The sequence below is a fragment of the Euleptes europaea genome, chromosome 12, assembly GCF_029931775.1.
Source record: "Euleptes europaea isolate rEulEur1 chromosome 12, rEulEur1.hap1, whole genome shotgun sequence".
Taxonomy (NCBI): domain Eukaryota; kingdom Metazoa; phylum Chordata; class Lepidosauria; order Squamata; family Sphaerodactylidae; genus Euleptes; species Euleptes europaea.
Genome location: NC_079323.1, coordinates 41816880 through 41837918, shown reverse-complemented (window position 1 = coordinate 41837918; position 21039 = coordinate 41816880). Strand labels below are relative to the sequence as shown.

General features: G+C 44.1%; 1 protein-coding gene across 1 annotated transcript in view; it reads left to right on the top strand.

Annotated features, from left to right (window-relative positions):
- MPZL1 (myelin protein zero like 1) overlaps positions 1 to 20713 on the top strand; it is a 34786-nt gene extending 14073 nt beyond the window's left edge. The window contains exons 2-6 of the mRNA XM_056858190.1: positions 3262 to 3422; positions 5485 to 5695; positions 6586 to 6718; positions 10124 to 10229; positions 20227 to 20713. Coding sequence (XP_056714168.1) covers positions 3262 to 3422; positions 5485 to 5695; positions 6586 to 6718; positions 10124 to 10229; positions 20227 to 20328 — 713 coding nt within the window. The 3' untranslated portion in view covers positions 20329 to 20713. The remainder of the gene's footprint in view (positions 1 to 3261; positions 3423 to 5484; positions 5696 to 6585; positions 6719 to 10123; positions 10230 to 20226) is intronic.
- Positions 20714 to 21039: the final 326 nt, after the last annotated feature.

Here is a 21039-nt window from a genome sequence, read left to right as displayed (position 1 = left end):
CACACACACTGCACACTCGGTTGACTGAATAAGCAAAACTGGGCAGTTTGTTGCAGCTTTTCCAACCTCTGTTAATCTGAGACCAGGGACCTTCTGAATACAAAGTTTAGTTGTCTACCACTGAGCTATAGCCTCTGCCTTGCATTGAGCCAGATATAGGTATAAATGACATTTCCACACGTATGTGTAGAAAGAAGAGAGCTTGTACTGATAACGGATACATGCAGTATTGTGTGTGTGTGTGTATGGGGGGTGAACATTAGTTGGGCTTAACAGACTTCATTGTAAACACAGGCTAGAGTAGAATAGAGATGGGTTTTTGTTTTATTGCTAAAATGTTGCTTTTCACCAACTCATGTTCACATTTTATTTAATTGTTGTTCCAACCTGCTTTGGATTTAAAACTGATGTGGACAAGATAGGTGCTAAATATTACTCCTCTTGATGTTCACTGAAATAGGTTGAGGAGGAAGAATGTTTGTGCTCATGCATGAGTATCTCAAAAGTCTTAGTTTAAATAAAGATTTTGGGGGGGGGGAATATTTTTTGGTAACCAGGTCTGCTGAAACGTAACATTTAATGTCTGAACAACCAGAAAACAGAGCCTCATCAGTGCTGAAGCAGGAGATGATATTTACTCAATGATTTTCTAGCCTCAGCAGTAGAATAGCATCATATGCTGTCTGGCTGTAGCCTGTGAATAAAGGACAGAGGCAGGACATATTAGTGTGAGAGAGATGCTCTAACATTGCTGTCAGCTACTGCTGATTTCACCTGCTTGCTACATGGGGGTATGGGATGGGTATGAAAGGGCCCCCAATTCTAGGAGACATGCATTTTTTCCAAACTTTCCATTAAAGCCCCTGGGGAGTGACAGCAAGCTGTGTAAAGCACAGGAGCTTTGCTGAATATTTCCCTTATCTGTGTGCCTTCAGCAAATGCATATTTCTTTGCCTGTAGGTGTCCAGCTTTTAATTGTCAGAAGTCTGAAATCTGTTCTAGTCCAGATTTTTATGTTGACTAAGTCACAGGGGTTTATTTGTGTGTGTGTGTGAGAGAGAGAGACTATAGAACAGCTGCTGTTGTTGATGATTTGTTGTCAGGGTTAGTCCAAGGCCAACCAACCTTTGCCAGCTGTACAAATCTCCAAGCAATAACTGCACGTCCCTGTTGCACAGATTCAGATAATCCCGTGAGAAACATTGCAGAAGCATCTATAGCCTTCTTGAAAGTCTACAGTTTACACAGGAGAAAAAGACACTTCTTTTGAGAGTTCATAAAATTCATTGACTGCATAATCTGTATTTTGTGGTTATAATAAGGAACTGAATTCTGAGTTCAAATGTATTTACTTTGTGCACAGTATTTATATCCCACCTTTTGACTTATGTAGACCTAGAGGGCAGCTTATAACAATTAAAACATCAGCTACAGTATGCCGTAAAATTAGTAAACTGAAAGCAACAATAAAACTCAAGCTTGTGTATAGCTGTCAGCTGAGCTAATAATCCACAAAATTTTTCATCAGGTCACAAACAGTTAACTAAAGCCTTCTGAAATGACACTATTCTGACCTGCTGTCTAAAAACCGTCAAGAACAGACAGAGCAAGCTGTGCTTCTGTAGAGGGTGTTCGAAAACATAAGGCTGCCACTTTAAAGACCTTGTCCTGAATAACCAGCTACCAATGATGGAGAACTGTAGAGGAGGGCAGATGATCTGAGTGTGTGGATAGGTTCATATGGGAGAAAATGTACATTTAACGTAGGTGTAGCAAAATAAGTACTGTGGCTTTCTCCCCACAATCGACAAGGATAAAAGCTTCTTCCTTAAGGACAAATAATTGGTTTAACTTTAGCTGCAGTTTAAGATGAGCATGTCCACTGAGGGGAACTGGAAAAGCTTGAGGAGAAGAGACAGAACATATGAGAGTAGTAATCGTTACGTGTGTGGGTTGGGTTCTTGCCAGCATTTTGTGATAAAGTGTGAAGGGAGTTCAGCACAGATGGTGATAGCGGAAAATACCTCAAAGCACCTGTTAAGGAGAAGCATTGTTCATGTCTGCTACCAGATTCCTAGCTTCATAATACAGGTGCCTGGAAATAATTGGAAAGGGAGATGTAGACAGGATACACCTGGCTGGGCAGTAGAAGCTGGGGGCAGCTGTAGATTCTATTTCGGATTTTTGTGTTTCCGCATCTGCTTAGCCGGAAGTACTGGAGGCCAAAACATCTCTAAAGGATTAGATGAATCAATACTGGAACACACTGACCCCTTTAAAACTGTATGAAAATGGTATACTTTCCTTTTTGAAGGGAACCATTCTCTTCATAAAGACAACCTTCTGGATTAATACAGTCATGTAGAGCACCTACTTTTTTAGAAAGGGCAACATTACCAGGAGTTGCCGGGGTCACTGTTTTGGAGGTGAGCTTTTTTTTACATTTTCTTTTCCCCCAACTAATTCTTCTTTTAATTTTTAATTCATGGATGGCTTCTACCTGACAGGCTCTTCCATTAAAAGTGTTTCAAGACAAGTTAGTCTTCTTTCCATTCATCAGTCACTGGAGAATGTTTTAACTTTGCAGTGCTTTTATCCAGCAATGCCATTCAAAAGAGCTGTTGCCTGCAACTGCTGGATAATTCAGTTCCAAATTTGCATTGTTTTCCGGACCAACATGGCCTGACTCATCTGCAAATAAAAGGATCATTGGATAGTTTCAGAATAAACAATCTAAGTCCCTGCCATTTTGAGAGCCAGTATGGCATAGCGATTATTGTTACATGTGATTGGGAAGACCCAGGTTAAAATCCCTGCTTGCTTTGAAACCACTGGGTGAGCTTGGGCCAGTCACCCTCTGTTGGCCTAAGATACCTCAATGGTGGTTGTGGGGGTAAAATGGAGGAGGGGAGAAGCATCTGTCCGGGGGTGGGGGGGAAGTGCACTAAATAACTTCTGTCCTCAGCTTGACAGCATACTTGTTGAATTATTAAGCCTTTTATATCTATTATATATATGTGAGACGACAAGAGTCACTGGAAAAGACAGTCATGCTAGGAAAAGTTGAGGGCAGCAGGAAAAGAGGAAGACCCAACAAGAGATGGATTGACTCAATAAAGGAAGCCACAGCCTTCAATTTGCAAGATCTGAGCAAGGCTGTCAAAGACAGGACATTTTGGAGGACCTTCATTCATAGGGTTCCTCATCAAAGGTCTTGGGGGATTTTGGGTGGCATGTTCTAATTTCTTTGTTCTTTCACAGTCCAGGTTTCAGCCGTAGAAGTCTACACACCATCGGAACTCTCTGTGGAGAATGGGACAGAGGCAAAACTGGAATGCACATTCACATCTACAGAGGTGATCAGCAGTGCAGCTTCTGTGACCTGGAGCTTTCAAGCAGAGGGAGCACCTTCTATTGTATCGGTAAGTGGTGATGTTTGAAGTAAGGCTAGATTTAAGTACAGGTCTGAGAAAAGTGAAGATACACTAGAATGACACCTTCACTTTTCACATGACACTTGTCTGTTCTTGCCCATCTTTCTCACTGGTAAGAATGTGCATTTTAGTGCTGTTTGTCTTGGACTGACACCAGAAGTGTTATAATTTCTGGAAGACTCCTTTTTATTTATTTATTTTTATTTTGTTAGATGTTTAGGCCGCTCTTCCAGACTAGGTCAAACTCAAAAGAGGCTTACAACCATCTAAACATTTGTTTAAAAGCCACCAGTTACAATAAAATTATCAACAGCAATAAAACTAGGTGCCTCCAATTTTAGCAGCAATAATAACCTACTAACAAGTAATAGCAATAACAACAAAACAGTAGTGGGAAGCACAGCAGAGGCAGGTAGGAGGGGAAGCCAGCCAGATGGAAACCATCGCTGCCCTCAACCTGGTGGAATAGCTCAGCTTTACAGGCCCTGTGGTCCTGTTTCAAATCCCGCAGGGCCTGAACCTCACTGGGCATAGCATTCCACCAGGCTGGGGCCAGAGCTGACAAAGCCCTGGTTGAGGACAGCCAGATACTTTTCAGGCCAGGGGTCACCAGTAGATTTTCTCCAGCTGAGGACAGAGTTCTTTGAGGGTGTATCGGGAGAGGTGGTCCCACAGATACAATGATCTCAGACCATTTAGGGCTCTAGAGGTCAATACCAAAACCTTAAACCTGATCCTGTGCTCAGTCTGGAGCCAGTGCATATGACGGAGCACTGGTTGCATATGTGCTCTCCAAGGGTCCCTGTAAGGGCCTGCGCTGCCATATTCTGGACAAGTTGAAGTTTCCGAATCAGTCTTAAGGGAAGCCCTGCATAGAGCAAGTTACAGTAGTCCAATCTGGAGATGATAATTGCATGAATCACTGTGGCTAGGTCAGGGCAAGAAAGGTAGGATACCAGTAGCCTGATCTGGCAAAGCTGATAAAAAGCCACCTGGCTATATTGGTGATGTGTGCCTCCATTGAAAGGGAGGCTTCCAGGATCACCCCCAAGCCCTTGATGAATTCAGCTGCTGTTAATTGCACCCCGTTGAAAGCCAGTAACTGGCCATCCACACCCTCATCTCCCCGACCCAGCCTCAGGACCTCCATCTTCCATGGATTTAATTTCAGTCAACTCTGCTTCAACCACCCCAAGCACCTGGCCAAAAAATCCAGGGCAGGTATCTGGATGGTCACCCATCAACAGAAAAAGCTGGGTGTTATCAGCGTACTGGCGTCAGCCCAGCCTGAAACGTTGGACCACCTGGGTGAGGGGCATGCATGTAGATATTTAATAACATGGGAGAGAGGATTGCCCCTTGAGGGACTCCACACACCTGGAGAAAGGAGCTCAGCCATGTCAAGGCTATCCCATGGATACCAACATCGGTGAGGCAGTGGGTCAGTTGATCATGATCGAGTACATCAAACACTGCCGTCAGATCGAGCAAGTCTAGCAGCGCTGATTCACCTTGATCCAGCTGTCTCCGGAGATCATCTATGAGTGTGACCCATACCATCTCTGTCCCATGGCCAGGTGGGAAGCCAGACTGGAATGGATCCAGACCTGATGTGTCCTGCAGGAAACTATGCTTTAAAATCTCTGCTGGCAAAAGTCTTGTTTAGGAGATGATTTATTTAAACCCATATTAGTACAGGGTTCTATCACTGGAGTGTGTAAATAGGACCATTGTGGTGATAGTGGTAATGGGGCAGTAGAAGTAAGGAGAGCAATAGGAAGATGCAACAAGGTATATATTGGTGAGAGATCTCACCCTGGCCACTTGCAGCTGCTCTTAGACTTTGTGCTACCCTAAAGTAGGTGATGTTGTGTTGTTTTCAAAGGGCGATAAACTTTTTTTAAAAAGGGAAGCGGGTATCCTTTTGGAAATTTTACCAGTATACTGGAATCCAGATTCCATGCACCATGTAGTTGGATATCAGGTTCAGTAGAGGTAATTAATGCAGGTAGGAAAAATATGCTCATATTGCATTTTTTTTGTCTTACAGTTCTTCTATTATTCCAATGGAAAGGCATATCCTGGGAAAGATGTATTTAAGGACAGAATCAGCTGGTCTGGAGATCTTAACAAGAAAGATGCATCCATCAGTATCGCAAACATGCGGTTTCAGGACAATGGCACGTATGTCTGTGATGTGAAGAACCCTCCAGATATAGTTGTCACTCCAGGAGAAATCAAACTCAGAGTCGTGGAGAAAGGTATTAGCGTCTCTGGATAAGAATGGGCTGGGAAATGCCATGCTTAATGGAATTATTCTACCTTGTGATGAAATATCTCAAGGAAATTGGTCTGCTTAGAATTCTCCTAAGTGTGTGGGTTGGCTAAGTTCTACTGCATTTTGTTAACTGTCATTTCATTTTTTATTTTTATTTTTGGTAAAAAAGCAAGTGAAGTTAAAACCTTGGTGTTAGTGAAAAGTTTAAGGCTAGTGAGCAAATCCAAGCCTGTGGGAAGGGAATTCTATAGTTGTGGAGTGGTCACTGAAAGGAGTACTTTGTACAAATGAGATTTACAGATAGAATTGATGTGAATGCCATCTTGATCGTCTAAGAGATAATCCATAGGCCCCAGTATGAATGTATCACTTCACACCAACATCTTGAACATCTGTTTTGTTTCATCTTGAGTGGTGTCTGCTTTGCAATAATATTTGGCATGTACTTGATTTAAATACTTGAAAGTGGGGCTCCCATTGCTCCCCAGCTGCTGCTTATGGGTATGCTGAAGGTCTTGTGCACATGTCTTTTCCACTAAGGAGGTAGCTTGTGTGTTTTCTTCACAGTTTTAAAGTAAGAAGTTGTCTCCAGTGGGGGACTTCAACAGGTAGCTTACTTCTTAGCATAATTTTCTCAAGAGTTTTCCTTCTGGAGAAAAATGAGAAGTGAATTGTAAAGTTCTTTGTATGTAGAAAAGTTCAATACAAAAAACCATATAGGATATGCCCATTAATTTAGATGTACACTGTGATTTGTAAAAAGAAAAATGCATACAATTGCTGACTTAAATGTATACATTTAAAATCCAAAGCAATTCGTGTTTATCAACTTAAAAATAAAACAAACTGAGCAGGATTTTCTTTTCTCTGCAGGTAGCGTGCCTGTATTTCCCCTTGCTCTTGTGGCAGGGGTAGCCATTAGTGGAGTTCTGGGTTTAGTTTTGCTCATCGTTCTCATCGTATGCATTGTATACAGAAAGAAGAATTCTAAAAAGCATTACTCTGGGTAAGAGATTCCTCTGTTTATTTCTCGTATTTCAGAAGGCTGTATTGGATAGACATGAACTAGGAATAGCAAATGTATGGTGTCTTGTTAGCTCCCAACATTTAGAATACCAAATTGTTCACATCAACTCCCAACACAGCCATCCTAAGGAGAGTTATACCTTTTTAAGCCTTTTGACTTCAATAGACTTAGAAGGATGTAATTCTGCTTAGGATGGTACTGTAGAATTCCAAATTATTCAAGTCAGCTGGGAAATATCTCTTCTAGGATGACGATTAATTTCATTGTGCATAGAGGGAAATATTTTGCCCTCATGTGTACAGGTCCTGTTAGATCTCCGTACACATGTTGGAGGGAGAGAGGTGTGTAACACAAAGTTGTCCACAGAGACAGTCCTCCACTCTGTAGTCCAAAAGAAAGTTTCTTGCAGTTGTCAACATGGAACGTGAAGACTGGACATTTTCTACATTTTGGATGGATTACACAGCTCTCTTTCTGAGCTTGTAGCTGCCAACTCCTTTACAACAGTCTGCTTGTCAGAGGTTTCCAACCCCAGCTTTGGGAAAGCAGCTCCTCTACTATCTTCATTGGCTTCATCTGCATGACTTCTTTTTTTTTTTTTTTTTTTGCGCTCAGAGTATCTTTAATTTTGCTTTCAGGAATTTTCCAAGGGTATTTCAAGGCAGCATGTAGAGCTTTGATATAGGCTTTTGAAGATGTTGTGACATTTTGCAGATGGGTTCTTGCGTGAAGTGGTGGTGAGACTGTCGCATTTGCTTTAGCACTTAACTCCCAACAGAATGCAGCCTTTGTACACACACAAAAAACTAAACTCCCACATTCTATGTGAATTCATCAGTTCACCCCTCAACTCTTTCCTCTCTTGCATTTTGCAAATACTATCAATACAGCCTTTTAAAAGTCTAATAATTGATGGGTTTGTTTAATTGATGACTTCTCTTGCTGTTACCTTCTTTTCAGCTGGAGATTTTAAAGAGGGTTTCAGTAGAGGTCAGTGGTAATATTGAGTGCACTGAAATCTGCGGTGTCAGCTCAGTGTGGAAAGCCTAGTTCCTTTTCTGCATGTGCATCTTCCCATAACAGCTTGAAGGCAGCCTAATATATGAGTAATTAACTCTCACTCCAGTATGTTGCTTCTGAAAGCTACTTTGAGGTGTGCTGGGTTGGGGTTGTGCTAAATTATTCCATTGCTATCAATCGTCTCCTAGCAATGTTTAAAAAAAAAATTCATTGACTGCACCAGCTGTGTGTTTATGCTAGGAGATACAAAAACAAACCAGGGAGGTATAGGTACTAAGCAGGACTAAGGTGTTTTGTCTTATTTCTCAGTGAAACGAACACTAGTGTGTAATGGATTGATTTGTGTGGTGTTGGGAACCCTTGCATGGCAGTACCACAACTTCTATTCTTACTCTGACATTTTGGTTTTTTCCTTTCTGCTTTGGTGTGCTGGGATCGGATCCTGCTCTTACCTTCCTCTCCTTACAGAGATCCGGATATAGACGCAAGATTGGGAATGTAACAGGGCTGGGTCTCCTCTTCCAGTCCCACTATATACCATGGTAACTAATCACGTTGGTGGTTGCTCTTTGGTTGCATTGTTTGTCTGCGTGTACGCATTTCTGCCTCCCTTGCTGACAACCTGGCTAACATAACTCCATCACTTGTGCTGGAAGCCTGTTTTGTAGACTGTTGGTGAAGGGGCAGCACGTCTCATCTACTGCTTGAGTTTTGTTGTCTCATTTGTTAAAAGATTGTGATGACAGTGCTACTTATTTTCAGAATTAGTTCCCATCTCTTGGCAGCAAACTCATGTGCATGAAAGAGTGTGGGAAATTTGGACTCTGTACACTGTGAAGGGTGCCAAACCATATCGTGATGGAATCTTTTATAGTCAGCAACCAACTGAACTTTCTCTATGCACAAACCTTGCTTTCAGTGTTCATTTTTAGATTCCCATGAAAGGTTGCATGAATTCTTGCAGTGAACTCCATGCATTTGACTTGTCCTTTGGCTACCTAGTTTGCTTTGAGTCAGTCCCAATAAGAATGCAGGCCTATTTATTGGTTCTCCTTTTAGTGCTATATTTCCCTGTGTACTGTTAAATCTCATATGTCTGCTTTTTAAATATTTAAATATTCATAGTGGATAAAAGAATGGCTTGCAGGGAACTGTATTCTGTTTAATGTTATTGTCATGTTGTCATGATCCATGTGTGCTTGTATGTTACATGTAATGGGCATGCAAGAAAAATCAATAGGGAAAAGGGCATGAGTTTATATTCCTGTTAGGGGAAAATACTAGAAGTTTCATGCAGATATTCCTAATATTACTATGCCATGACTCCTTTTTAAACAGGAAAACGAGGAGGCACTTAACCTTTTCCCCTTCCTGGTGTGTTCCTGCTCAAAGAGACCCCTTTCCAGTGCTTGGGCAAACATGCATTTGGAACCTCACATGGAAAAACGGGAGTACTAGGGCAGGGAAAGAGTTAAATGCAAACACAACAACTTTCTCCGATCCCAGTTGCCCCCTGTAGTTTTTTAGTTTAAATAGGTTAATGTTAAGTGACTGTGTTCAGTGACGTAAGGGAGGGTTACTGTAGTGTTCATACAGTGTTAAATTTGATTTGTAAGGCTTACCTTACCTTAACACTGGGCAGTCATCTTGAGGAATCCTGCTTTTTCAAGTAGAAGTGAGAGCACATATTGGAATGCACACCTGATGCTTCTAGACATGGGTACTTCCCAAGTTTCCAAAGTGCTCCTTGAGTAGATCAGTCAGAGCTCTAATGGCAACAACATTCAGACCAGCATTCTGTTCAAGGACTGAAATCTTCAAAAGTCGAGGCAATACTTCTTCAACTATAGTGAAGACTTAATACAATAGGCTGTGTAACATGTCTTCCTGATGGCCCATTTCATTCAAGAAGAGCCTCCTGCATTAAGTTGCAGTAAGAAGACTAATTCTCGCTAAGGGGATTAATCTTCAAGGGTTCATCTATGCCTTTGTGGTGTGAGCTAGCTGTGATGCCTCAGACTGGTAAGGCAAATAATTACATCTCTCCATCTTAAAAGAATTATCCATGTGATTGAGAACAACAGCTAGCAAGAATTCTTGTGAAAGCTGTTGGCTTCTAGCAAAGCTGCTTTCCTTCTTAACAGTTGCATTTGGGTTGCTGTGAGAAAGAAAATGCATAAACAACTGTACTGATGAGAAGTAGGGAAAGGGTGCATGAGGAGTTAGTTTGTCATCAGTTGAGATCACCCTTTACTTTGGCATAAGTTGCCACGTCATCTTGCCATCACTTGCCTTTGTTTTTGTTTTGTTTTGTGTTTGCCTCTTGAATGTTGTCCTGCAAATGCTGCTCTGCCACCTCATCAGCTGCAGTACATCTGAGAGCTTGGTGTCTCCGGTTAAGCAGGCTCCAAGGAAGTCCCCCTCCGACACAGAGGGTCTGGTAAACAGCGTGCCCATCCGATCGCACCAGGTAAATTGCATCATCCTGCTTTGAGAACTCTTGGCTTGGAGACCTTCCAGGTGGTATCCTCGGTGAGGGGCGGGAGATATATTGTATAGCTGCTTGTATTCTTAACTCTTTTGAGCATCTAGAAAGTAAAAAAGGCTCTATTGCAGTGGAGGAATATGCAAAGCATGTTGATCTGAAATGACTTGTTGGATTCAGTGAGTGTGATCCTGTAGTTGTCTGAGTGGAAGGTATTAGGGAGGGTGGATTTTTGCCCCCTTTGCCTTCTCCTGGCAGCAGTCTGTGAGTGGTGAAAAAGTACTGGTGGGAGTTGAAGGACCTGTGTGGCAAAAAGCTGTGCTGCAGTGAAGAAGATGAGCAGGCAAAGGGCCTTGTGCTTGTAGAATTAGAGGCATCAGAACCACCCCAGTAGTTTTGGGATATTGGTTTGTGCTTGACCACTAGTTATTCCAGTAGAAATAATTAATATACTGATACCGTTGATATAATTGGTGGGTTTTAGAGCTGTCAGATCTGCGTGGATTGATCTATGGAGAATTGATTGGGTTGCCCTTCCTTAACGGCAGAGGTTTGTCTTTTAGTCTTTTCCAGCATGTTTTGGATCCCTGCAGTGCTGGGTGCTGCTTGTTCTAAATTGTTCTAAGATGCCTTTTTATCAGAGTTACCAATATTGTAGTCCCTTGTACCTTATTTTCCTTAACATGTGTAAAGTTACTCAGAACACCATTAAGTACTAATCCACCATTTCTAAATGCTGATTCTAGCATATTGCCCAATAGGAAATGGATTGTGTGTACTAGTAGCAAAATGAAAGACGCTTTTTGGAAGCTGGGACATTCTAGTAAGGTAGTGTGTGTTGACTGAAAGGGGGGATAGTTGGGTCTCCTTTCCTCATTGAATATGAGAGGTTGGGTGGAAATTTTTAAAACCAATTCAAGGTAAGCCTTGCTAATGCTATAGGCCTCAGGATGAAAAGAAAGGTAGGTTTGAGGGGTGCTAAGAAATTTTAAGGAAAGAAAGTTGTGTAAAAGGACATTTTTTCCCAAGTGAGGTTTTGAGAAATATTTATAAAATGCCTTTGACAAAGAGGAACAGTGCACATGACTTTGCATAGATCTCTCTGTGGTACTATGGGACACTGCATTAATAAATGTACAGTCTTGGGAACTGCCTTCATTATTTTTAAGACATGGCTTATGGCTGATGACTCTTCACTGGTTTGAAGCTGGCTTTGAGATGCTGATTGAAAGGAATTATATTTATGGAAGCAGCTGATTGTCTTGCTGTTGGGGCAAACAAGGCTGTCATGTGAAGTTGGTTTAGATTTAGAGGACTTTTTGTCAGTCTGTCCTGTCGGGGATCGACATGCTTCGAAATATCAGTGTGCATTTTGCCAACCATTTATAGGTTACTTTTCATAGGCGTTTGAGGAAGTACAATGAACACAGTCTGCACATGAAAGCTATAACTTGCCTCTGGCCTAAACAGGAATAAAGATGGTCGCTTGCCTAATTTATTAATGGATCTGTCTGGAAACTTTGATCTTCTTTGATGGGATGCTGTGTTTAAATGTACCAAAATAAGTTGGTTTCTGTACCTTGACTTTGGTTTCCTTTCTGTGGAGAGAGCTGTGCTGTTCTTGGGGCATAGGAAGTAGCAGAATTAGGACAGTATTCTTTTTGTCTCTTCTTGATAGGCAGTGTTCTTGATGTGTAGTAGATTGTGCATTTTTACAGGCATAGGGGTTTGTCAAGATGATGATACAGAATTTTTTTAAACAAAGAGAGAAAAAGGCACGGAGGTTCATACTTTAAAAAATTGGACACTTCACTTTCACACCTTATCCCTGATAGCAAGGTAATGCACATGCTATTTACTTACTACAACTGTATAGTCACCCTATTATTGCAAATCATGAAGTTGATTTCCTGTTGTGAAGACAAGAAGTTGGTTGCTTGAGGTTATGTTTCAAATGGCATGCATGGATCCTGACCTTGTTTAGTTCACTTCATCTTGGACTGGCTGATTATTCATCAGGTTTGCTTTTGCTCTTGTCCTTATCTGTAATTCATTTGAGGCATCGTCTTTCCACAGCTGTGCATGCCTGTCTAGTACCAAATGTGTCTGTTCACATTCCTCTCATTTGCCTGTACAGTATTGATTCACTTTGAATGTAATGGCTTCTATTCTCTGCCTTCTAGTTCCAGTAATTACATGACTGGTTATCTTAGTTCTTGTATGCATTATGTATAAATGTTATGTATGATTCCAGATAGCCCTTCTGAATTCTGAACTTGTTTACCTTAAATATTCCAGGTTCTTCTAATTAGCAAATTCAATTAAAATCACTTACCACAAGCTGCACATATATAATGGTTTTCTGAGGTGCAAATATTTGTGCATACCACTTCATACTCTTTTTATTGTGTGAGACACATTCACATGGGATAGTTTGCATATCAACATATTATTATTTGGTTCCTGACATCTATTCATAAGTATGTTATTCTTTTCCTCTAAAATCCTTTTTTGCTACACTACTGATCCTTCAAATAGACAGACTTTTTAAAAGCCCAACTCTTCTCTTTCCTCTTAAGAAACTCTGTGATGAAATTTTATAGACACTTAAGATGGCATATTCCTGATGAAAACTGGGGAAAATATTAGGCCAACTAAAATAGGTGAAGATAATTCTAGATTACAGAAACATGTTGCTTTAACCGGTGATTCCTTGTGAACCCAATGATCTCAGATTCAGATTTATTAATACAGCATAAGCAAGTAAAACACATGTGTCATTTATACAAAAGGTAAAAAATTTCAGCAGTTCAACCAAAAAACATTCCTAATTAAAATTTCCAAATAATTTATAATAGATTAAAATTGACCAAATTATGATTTATTTAATTGCAATTGTCCAACATTAGGGGTCAATCTTTATATGCTATTGCACAAAATTTGGCTACCTGTTTTGCCACCTGGGCATTCTCCTCTGAGGCTCGGGCATCTTGGAACTGTGGGTTATTGTCCACGCCCCTATTCGGGGAGGCAGGACCAAAAAGATTTCCTGCTGCCCCCTATTGGGACACTAACCCGCTGAACCTCAGTTTTTTGTCCTGCCTAGCGGGGAGAGCAGTGAGCTTTCACAGCTCTGTGTTTTTAGGCTAGATTTAGAGGCTTTTTGTGTTTTTTCCTTTCCTCAACCTTCCTTCCAATCCCCTCCCCACCCGACCTGACCTACCCGGTGTCCTTTCCCCCGACCTTCCTGGTGTTGTCCTGAGTGTTGGGGCGAGAAGAAGAAGGGGAGAGAAAATGGCGGACGCCATTTTGAACAGAGAAGACGACCTTCTCTCGGAGAAGGACTACTCAGGGGGGCTGGTCCAATTCGCCCCGAACAACAGCGCTCCGACCAAGGGCGGAGAGAACACCACCCTGGCGACGGAGGAGAGCGGGGAGCCGCAGGAAGGCCGCGGAGGCGCCACTCAGCCCAAGCAAAAAAAGGCGCGAAAAACGGCGCCGTCCCTTGCCGGCGCTAAACGCAGGAAGCGCGGCAGCGGGAAGTTCGTAGGCGCGGCGAGAGCCAGCGGGAAGCCCCCGGCTGTCTACTCGCGGATCCAGCCCTCCTCGGCAGCAACTTCGCCCGCGACGCCAGATCCCGTGGCGACAGACAGTCTCCCGTCGGGAGGTGGTAACGTACCCCCCCCCCTTTCGGAGCAAACAGGAAGACAGCCTGCAGCACCTATTCCCGCCTTTTCGCTGGGTCCTATAGGGGGCCACTTTATGCCAATGCAGCAGGCTTCAGCCCATCAGCCTTTTCTTAACCCCTTTCCCACCTCAGGGGCGGCAACAGGGAGGTTTTTAACAGCAGATCAGGCTAATGACATGGTTAATATAGCCTTACAGAGGCAGTGGCAAGCCTTCCAGGCTTTTCAAATGCGCTTAACTCAGCCCTCTAGTGGTTTTTCAGGATCAGTTTCCCAACCCCAAGCAGTGGGGGAGGAGGGCAGTTCATCCACCTCGGGGGGGCCATCCAGAGAGGAGACTTCCTTTTCTTGGCCCACTAAGGCTGCCAAAAAGGCACAGTCACAGCCAATCTCTCAAACTGGCTCTGACTCCTCTAGCCATCAGGATACCTTTACCACTGATCAGGAATCTGAAGGGGAAGAACGCGAGGAAGGGGAGTTCGACTCCGAGGACGAGACCCCCCGTCCTGATGACCAACAGCCCAGGTTGTTCTCGGGAGAGGACTTTCAGGGTTTGTTGGCAAAGGCTATGATCGCCTTAGATCTTAATGAGGAGCAACAGCCCTCAGAGGAACCTAAGTCAAGATTTAAAGAGGGAGTGAAGGAATGTTTCCCCAGAAGGAGGACTCAAAGCAATCTGGTTCCTTTCCCAGAGTTCTTCATTAGGGCCCTCACGGATGAGTGGGATAACCCCTCCTCTAATAAGCAGGTTCCGGCCTACGTCAAAAAACATTATAGCCTGGCCCCTCACGCCATGCAGATGTTAAAGGTTCATGTAGTGGATGCTCCAGTGGCTGACCTTCAGACCCCTGGATTGATTCCCGAGGATGGGGTGGGATCCATCCGTGACCAGCTGGACAGGAAGACAGACCATTTGGCAAGAAAGGCTCATGAGGCTTCAGCCCTAGCCATTCAGGCTAGCGCTACTACCTCCATTTTTGCCAGGGCTTCCTATTTATGGGTCAAAAAACTCCTACAATTAGTACCGCCCGACAACCGCAGGGTAGTTGGGGGTTTGGAAAGAGTGCTTAGTGCCATCACTCTTATGGCTGATGCCTCTCTGGACACAATGTCCTTCACGGCTAGGGCCATGGCTTCTACCACATCCATTAGAAGGGCCCTGTGGCTAAGGGCCTGGCCGGCCGATTTCAGATCTAAAACCATTCTCATGTCCTACCCCATTAAAGGGGGTCGGCTTTTCGGAGAAAAAATGGATGGGATTTTGGTTGAAACTAGGGATAAGAAGCATGTTCTCCCTAGGCAAATTCGGAAGGAGAATAGATCCTCTTCCTACCCGTCCTTTCGTTCTTCCAAGGTCTCTCCCAGATATCGGGCGGACTACAGAAAGGGCTCCTGGAACCAGAGTAACTCATGGAACCAGAGTAGATCCTTTCGGAAAGGGGGGAAGTTCCACAGACAAGGCCCGACTAGATCCGACAAAGGGGATAAGTTCCCCAAAAACAACAATTCAACACCTTTTGCACATAGGAGCCGTGGAGAGGGTTCCCAACCTGGAGAGGGGGTTGGGGATCTATTCCATCTTCTTCACGGTTCCGAAGAAAAATGGGGACTGGAGGGCTATCCTCAATTTAAAGTACGTGAACCGGAGAATGAGGCGCAAACATTTCCGGATGGAAACGTTAAAATCTATCATGGAGTCCCTTCAGCCTCAGACTTTCATGACGGCGGTGGATTTGACGGAGGCCTACCTCCATATTCTTATCCATCCAGCCCACAGGAGGTTCCTTCGGTTCACCCATGGCATCAATCATTATCAATTCAGGGCCCTCCCCTTTGGGTTAGCTTCCTCCCCCCGGGTTTTCACGAAGACCCTGGTGACTGTTATGGCCACCCTCAGACAGGAGTCTATCCAGGTACATCCGTACCTGGACGACATCCTGATCTGTGCACAATCCAGGGAACAATCCCGGACCCACACCAACAGAGTAGTCCAGGTTCTTCAAGACCATGGATATTTAGTGAACTTCGAGAAAAGTTCTCTCAGCCCCGCACAATCTCTGGTACACCTGGGAGTACGAATAGACTCTCGGAAAAATACTGTAACCTTGTCCCGAGAGAGAGTGGAAAAAATTGTCAGTCGGGCAGCAACAGTCGCCAGTTCCAGATCAGCCAGGCTAATATCCCTAGCGAAACTTCTAGGGCACATGATTTCGTGCATAGCAGTGGTGCCTTGGGCCAGGTTCCATTCCAGACAATTACAGTGGCTCCTTCGCCCATACCAAGGGGACATTGGGATGAAGAGGGACAGAATCATTTCCTTACCACTCAGTGTCCGCAAGAGCCTGCGGTGGTGGGCTTCCAGAGAGAATTTAACCAAACCCACACAGTACCTGCACGAGGATCCTCTCCAGCTCTTTACGGACGCCAGCCTGGAGGGGTGGGGAGCCACCCTCAATGGAAAAATGGCCCAAGGACGTTGGTCTGCTCAGGAGTCGACCCTTCACATCAACGTGCTGGAACTAAGAGCGGTGAGGCTGGCTCTTCTATTCTTCTCAGCGGACGTTTGCAACCACCACGTCCTAGTCAGGACGGACAATACGACTACCAAGGCCCACCTGAACAAACAGGGGGGCACAAGGTCTTCAACATTACATCAGGAAGCGGTCAAACTATTCCGCTGGGCCCAGTTCAAGGTTCTATCAATACGGGCGGAACACATAAAGGGCGCTCTCAACGTGGAAGCCGACTGGTTGAGCAGGCAGCAAGTAAACGAAGGAGAATGGGCCTTAGACCAGGACTCCTTTCGTCTCATCACTCAAAAATTTGGTCTTCCAGAGGTCGATTTGTTCGCCTCGTCAGACAATTCCAAACTCCCAAGATTCTTCTCCAGATACTTCCACCCAGACGCAGAAAGAATCGATGCTCTTCTCAGTCCTTGGCCAAGGACTCTGTTGTACGCCTTCCCGCCTCTGCCAATCATTCCGAAGGTCCTCCGCAAGATCCAGCTGGAAAAAGCCAATGTGCTTCTAGTGGCCCCGTTTTGGCCTCGTCATCCATGGTTCGTCACTCTACAAAGACTAGCAGTTCAAGAACCATGGAGAATTCCAACCCAGTGGGGGACTCTACGCCAGGGTCCTCTAGCCCACCCAGACCCCCACTGGTTCTGCTTGACCGTCTGGCACTTGAGAGGATGAGCCTGGACAACTGGGTTACCCTACAGAGGTCGTAAACACCATTCTAGAGGCGCGCAGACCTGCAACCCGTCGCATATATTCCGCTTCATGGAAAGCGTTTGTCAGATGGGCACGTAGAAAGAAGTTTGACCCTCTTCAACCAGGAGTTAGCAACATCCTAGGGTTCTTACAGGAGGGAGTGAGACTAAACCTAGCAGTTTCTACTCTCCGCAGACAGGTTGCGGCCATAGCAACAGTAGTTCCAATGGTGGATGGAGTGGCGTTGTCCAAGCATCGGCATATAGTCTCTTTTCTGAAGGGAGTTTCCCAGACTCGACCTCCTACTGTTCATCGGTTCCCTACCTGGAATCTTAACATCGTTCTTAAGGCCCTAACGAAGGAACCCTTCGAGCCCCTTCGGACAACTCCTCTTAGACTTCTTAGGATGAAGGTTCTATTCCTCGTAGCCATCACATCGGCTCGCCGAGTGTCAGAATTGCGAGCCCTGTCCATCCGTCAGGGACTTTGCATCTTTCATAGGGATAAGGTGGTATTAAGACCAGATCCTACCTTCATCCCTAAGATTAACTCTCCTTTTCATCGCGGTCAGGACATTTCCTTACCATCGTTCTGTCCTAAACCATCTTGCCCAAAGGAACGGTCTTGGCACTCTCTCGACCTACGTAGAGCTTTGCGCATTTTCATTGATAGAACATCAGACCTGAGAAAGACGGACTATATGTTTGTTAACATATCCAACCCTAACAAGGGTCTCAGAATGTCAGCGGCATCCATTAGTTATACCTTAAAGTCAACAATAGCTGAGGCATACAAAGCCGCGGGGGCTCCTCTTCCACCGGGAATTACGGCTCATTCGCTTCGCAGCGCCTCTACAACGGCAGCGTTTGACAAGCAATCTCCTGTTGACGAAATTTGCCGTGCAGCCACGTGGTCAAGCGTGTCAACATTTGTCAAGCACTACAAGATTAATACATGGTCGTCTGCACAGGCGGCTTTTGGCCGCAGGGTCTTACAGCACGTAGTGGAAGAGAACTCATGACCCACCCGGATGGGAGCTCTTATAGGTCCCACAGTTCCAAGATGCCCGAGCCTCAGAGGAGAATGGAGCCTTGACTACTTACCGTGAGGGCTCCTTCTCTTCTGAGGCGGAGGGCATCTTGCCCACCCGGACGAAGAGTCAAGACAACGTGCTATCGACCATATCTTCAGAAGACAGCTTCAGACCTAATGCCGGTCCCAATTCTTGTCTGTTTGTCAAGTTCCTTCCTGTGTTATTTGGTTAAGGTTACGTTTCATTCCGTTAGACCTATTTAAGAGCTAAGCAAGCCTGTGACTGAGGTTCAGCGGGTTAGTGTCCCAATAGGGGGCAGCAGGAAATCTTTTTGGTCCTGCCTCCCCGAATAGGGGCGTGGACAATAACCCACAGTTCCAAGATGCCCTCCGCCTCAGAAGAGAAGGAGCCCTCACGGTAAGTAGTCAAGGCTCCATTCCCTTCTCAGAGGAGACTGTTAATTCTCCCTTCATCTATGCTGACTGCGATTTGGCTGAGCGGGGGAACGATTAGCTTACGGTGAGCTTCCTCATAGAAGGAGAACCTGAGCAAAACATGCTCTATAGACTCCAATTCCCCTGACTTACAAGGGCACACCCATTCAGTTATTGGAAGCTTCATAAATCAACCAAATGAACTTGTTCAACATAAAGTACTTATAGACTGTTCAACTCCTAGTTGCTTTCTGTTCTGACATTGCATTAGTATTGCTGCCACCTAGAGGAGCAAGACAAACGTACACAGGTATTTTGTACTAAAGAATTTTTGTATCTTATCTTTGTGGACATCGCATGTGGAGGCGCTAAATCATTCCTAGTGACCAGACCCAGATGTTACAATGATTCTCCATAAAGGGAAGAAACACCACTTGTTTGCCGTTCTTCCCCTTGTGTACAGAGTATGACTGAAAGTGTCCTGGTTTGGGAAGCCTGCCATGAACAAATAGGTTTGTGATGGTGTATGCATGAGGCCAGTATCACAAAGATAATTTGGTCAAACTGTGATCACTGTATCCTCATATGTGCTTAATGTGGTGAGTGAAATTCCCAAGGTGTATAATTCCCTAACGGGTCTACAAGATGGTTCCATGAATAGTGGTGTTAATATATAATTCCACTGCCTGAGATAGGTGTTTGATCCAGCATGGTGAAGTGGTTAAGAGCGGTGGTTTGGAGCCGCGGAATATAATCTGGAGAACCGGTTTGATTCCCCCACTCCTCCGCATGAGCGGCGGAGGCTAATCTGGTGAACTGGATTTCTTTCCCGACTCCTATGCATGAAGCCAGCTGGGTGACCTTGCACTAGTCACAGCTCTTAGAGCTCTCTCAGCCCCACCTACATCACAGGGTGTCCGTTGTGGAGAGGTGGAGGTGGTTGTAAGCCGGTTTGAGTCTTCCTTAAGTGGTGGAGAAAGTCGGTGTATAAAAACCAACTGTCCCCCTCCCACTCCCTTTTTCTTCTCCTCTTCTTTTCATTCTGCTTCCACAGTGCCAGTCCTCCTTCACAGAGATGGTGCTTCATACACTGCAAAGGAGCACAGCACTGGGTAAGCAGAAGGAATGTGTAGGATCTAAGCCATGACTCAGCACTGGAAGACAAATGGAACCTATTGAGTGAACCCATTCAGTAGCACAGGGAATGCTTGTGCCCCATTGAAATAGCACTCCATTCAGCCTGCATTACAGTGCTGTCACCAGGTGATTTTGTCTACCTGAACAAAATGTTTAAGAAAACATATTACTGAAAATTAATCTGCTGAAATAGCACCTTGCAAAATCATTTCAAGAGCAGCTGACCTAACTGGCATACCTTCTCATGTGTTGAAACTTCTCTGTGTGTATTTGGTAATATTTTTGTTTCCCTGTAATTTGCTCTGAGGTATCATTAGTTAAAATTGTTGATGGATTTTGCCTTTGTGTCTTGATTGTTGCATTTTAGCAGAGAACAGGGAACAAATTACTAAATAAAATATGCGTACCCATAACGGGATGAAAGACACATTCTCTCACCTTAGTTTGCTTACTGTAGATTTCTTTTCCCCCCATTTTTAGGGCCCAGTAATTTATGCACAGTTAGATCACTCTGGCGGGCATTACAGTGACAAGATCATCAAGTCAGAGTCTGTGGTCTATGCTGACATTCGGAAGAACTGAGGAGATCCCGACCTACCCAAAGCTAAACAAAAATTCTAACTGGAATCGCTTGAAGAAAATTGACCCAGAGAACTCACATGTGGCCTTTGATGCCTAGGCTAGGACCAATGCATGTGCATACAGAGAGAAAGAGATTATATATGTATTGTGTGTAAATAGTCTATTTAATCGTACAGAAATGAGACCAATGTTGCATGATGAAATATGGTAAAAAGTCTGCTTAATGAATTACCAATATTTTTTTTTGTATCTAGGATAAGGGGAAGAAAGTGAAAATTCATATTACATCTTTTAGATAACTTGTCTTAATAGTTATGTGGAAAACTGGAAATTTCCTGGATATTCTAAATGGGTTTGATACTTTTGTTTTTACAGGTTCTGTTTCTCTGATGAAATTGATATGAAGAAAACTGTTTCTGCATGATTTCCCCCCACCCCCCCACTCTGGTGCTTTCCACACTTCACCTTTTCATAAAACTTGATTCCTGTCCTCTCTTTTCAATATCCACTTAATCTCTTTCCCTGGAGGGAAAACATTCCACTCCCCATGGCTCCCAACCTAACCTCTGTTGGCCGAAGCCAAATTTCTATCTTTATCTTTAGGGCATTACACTAACATCACCAATTCACTAATAGTCTTCATAAAGCTGTTTTAACAAGGAAGCGTTAGCAGAAGCCCCTTTACATACCCCCCGCCCCCACATGAGATTG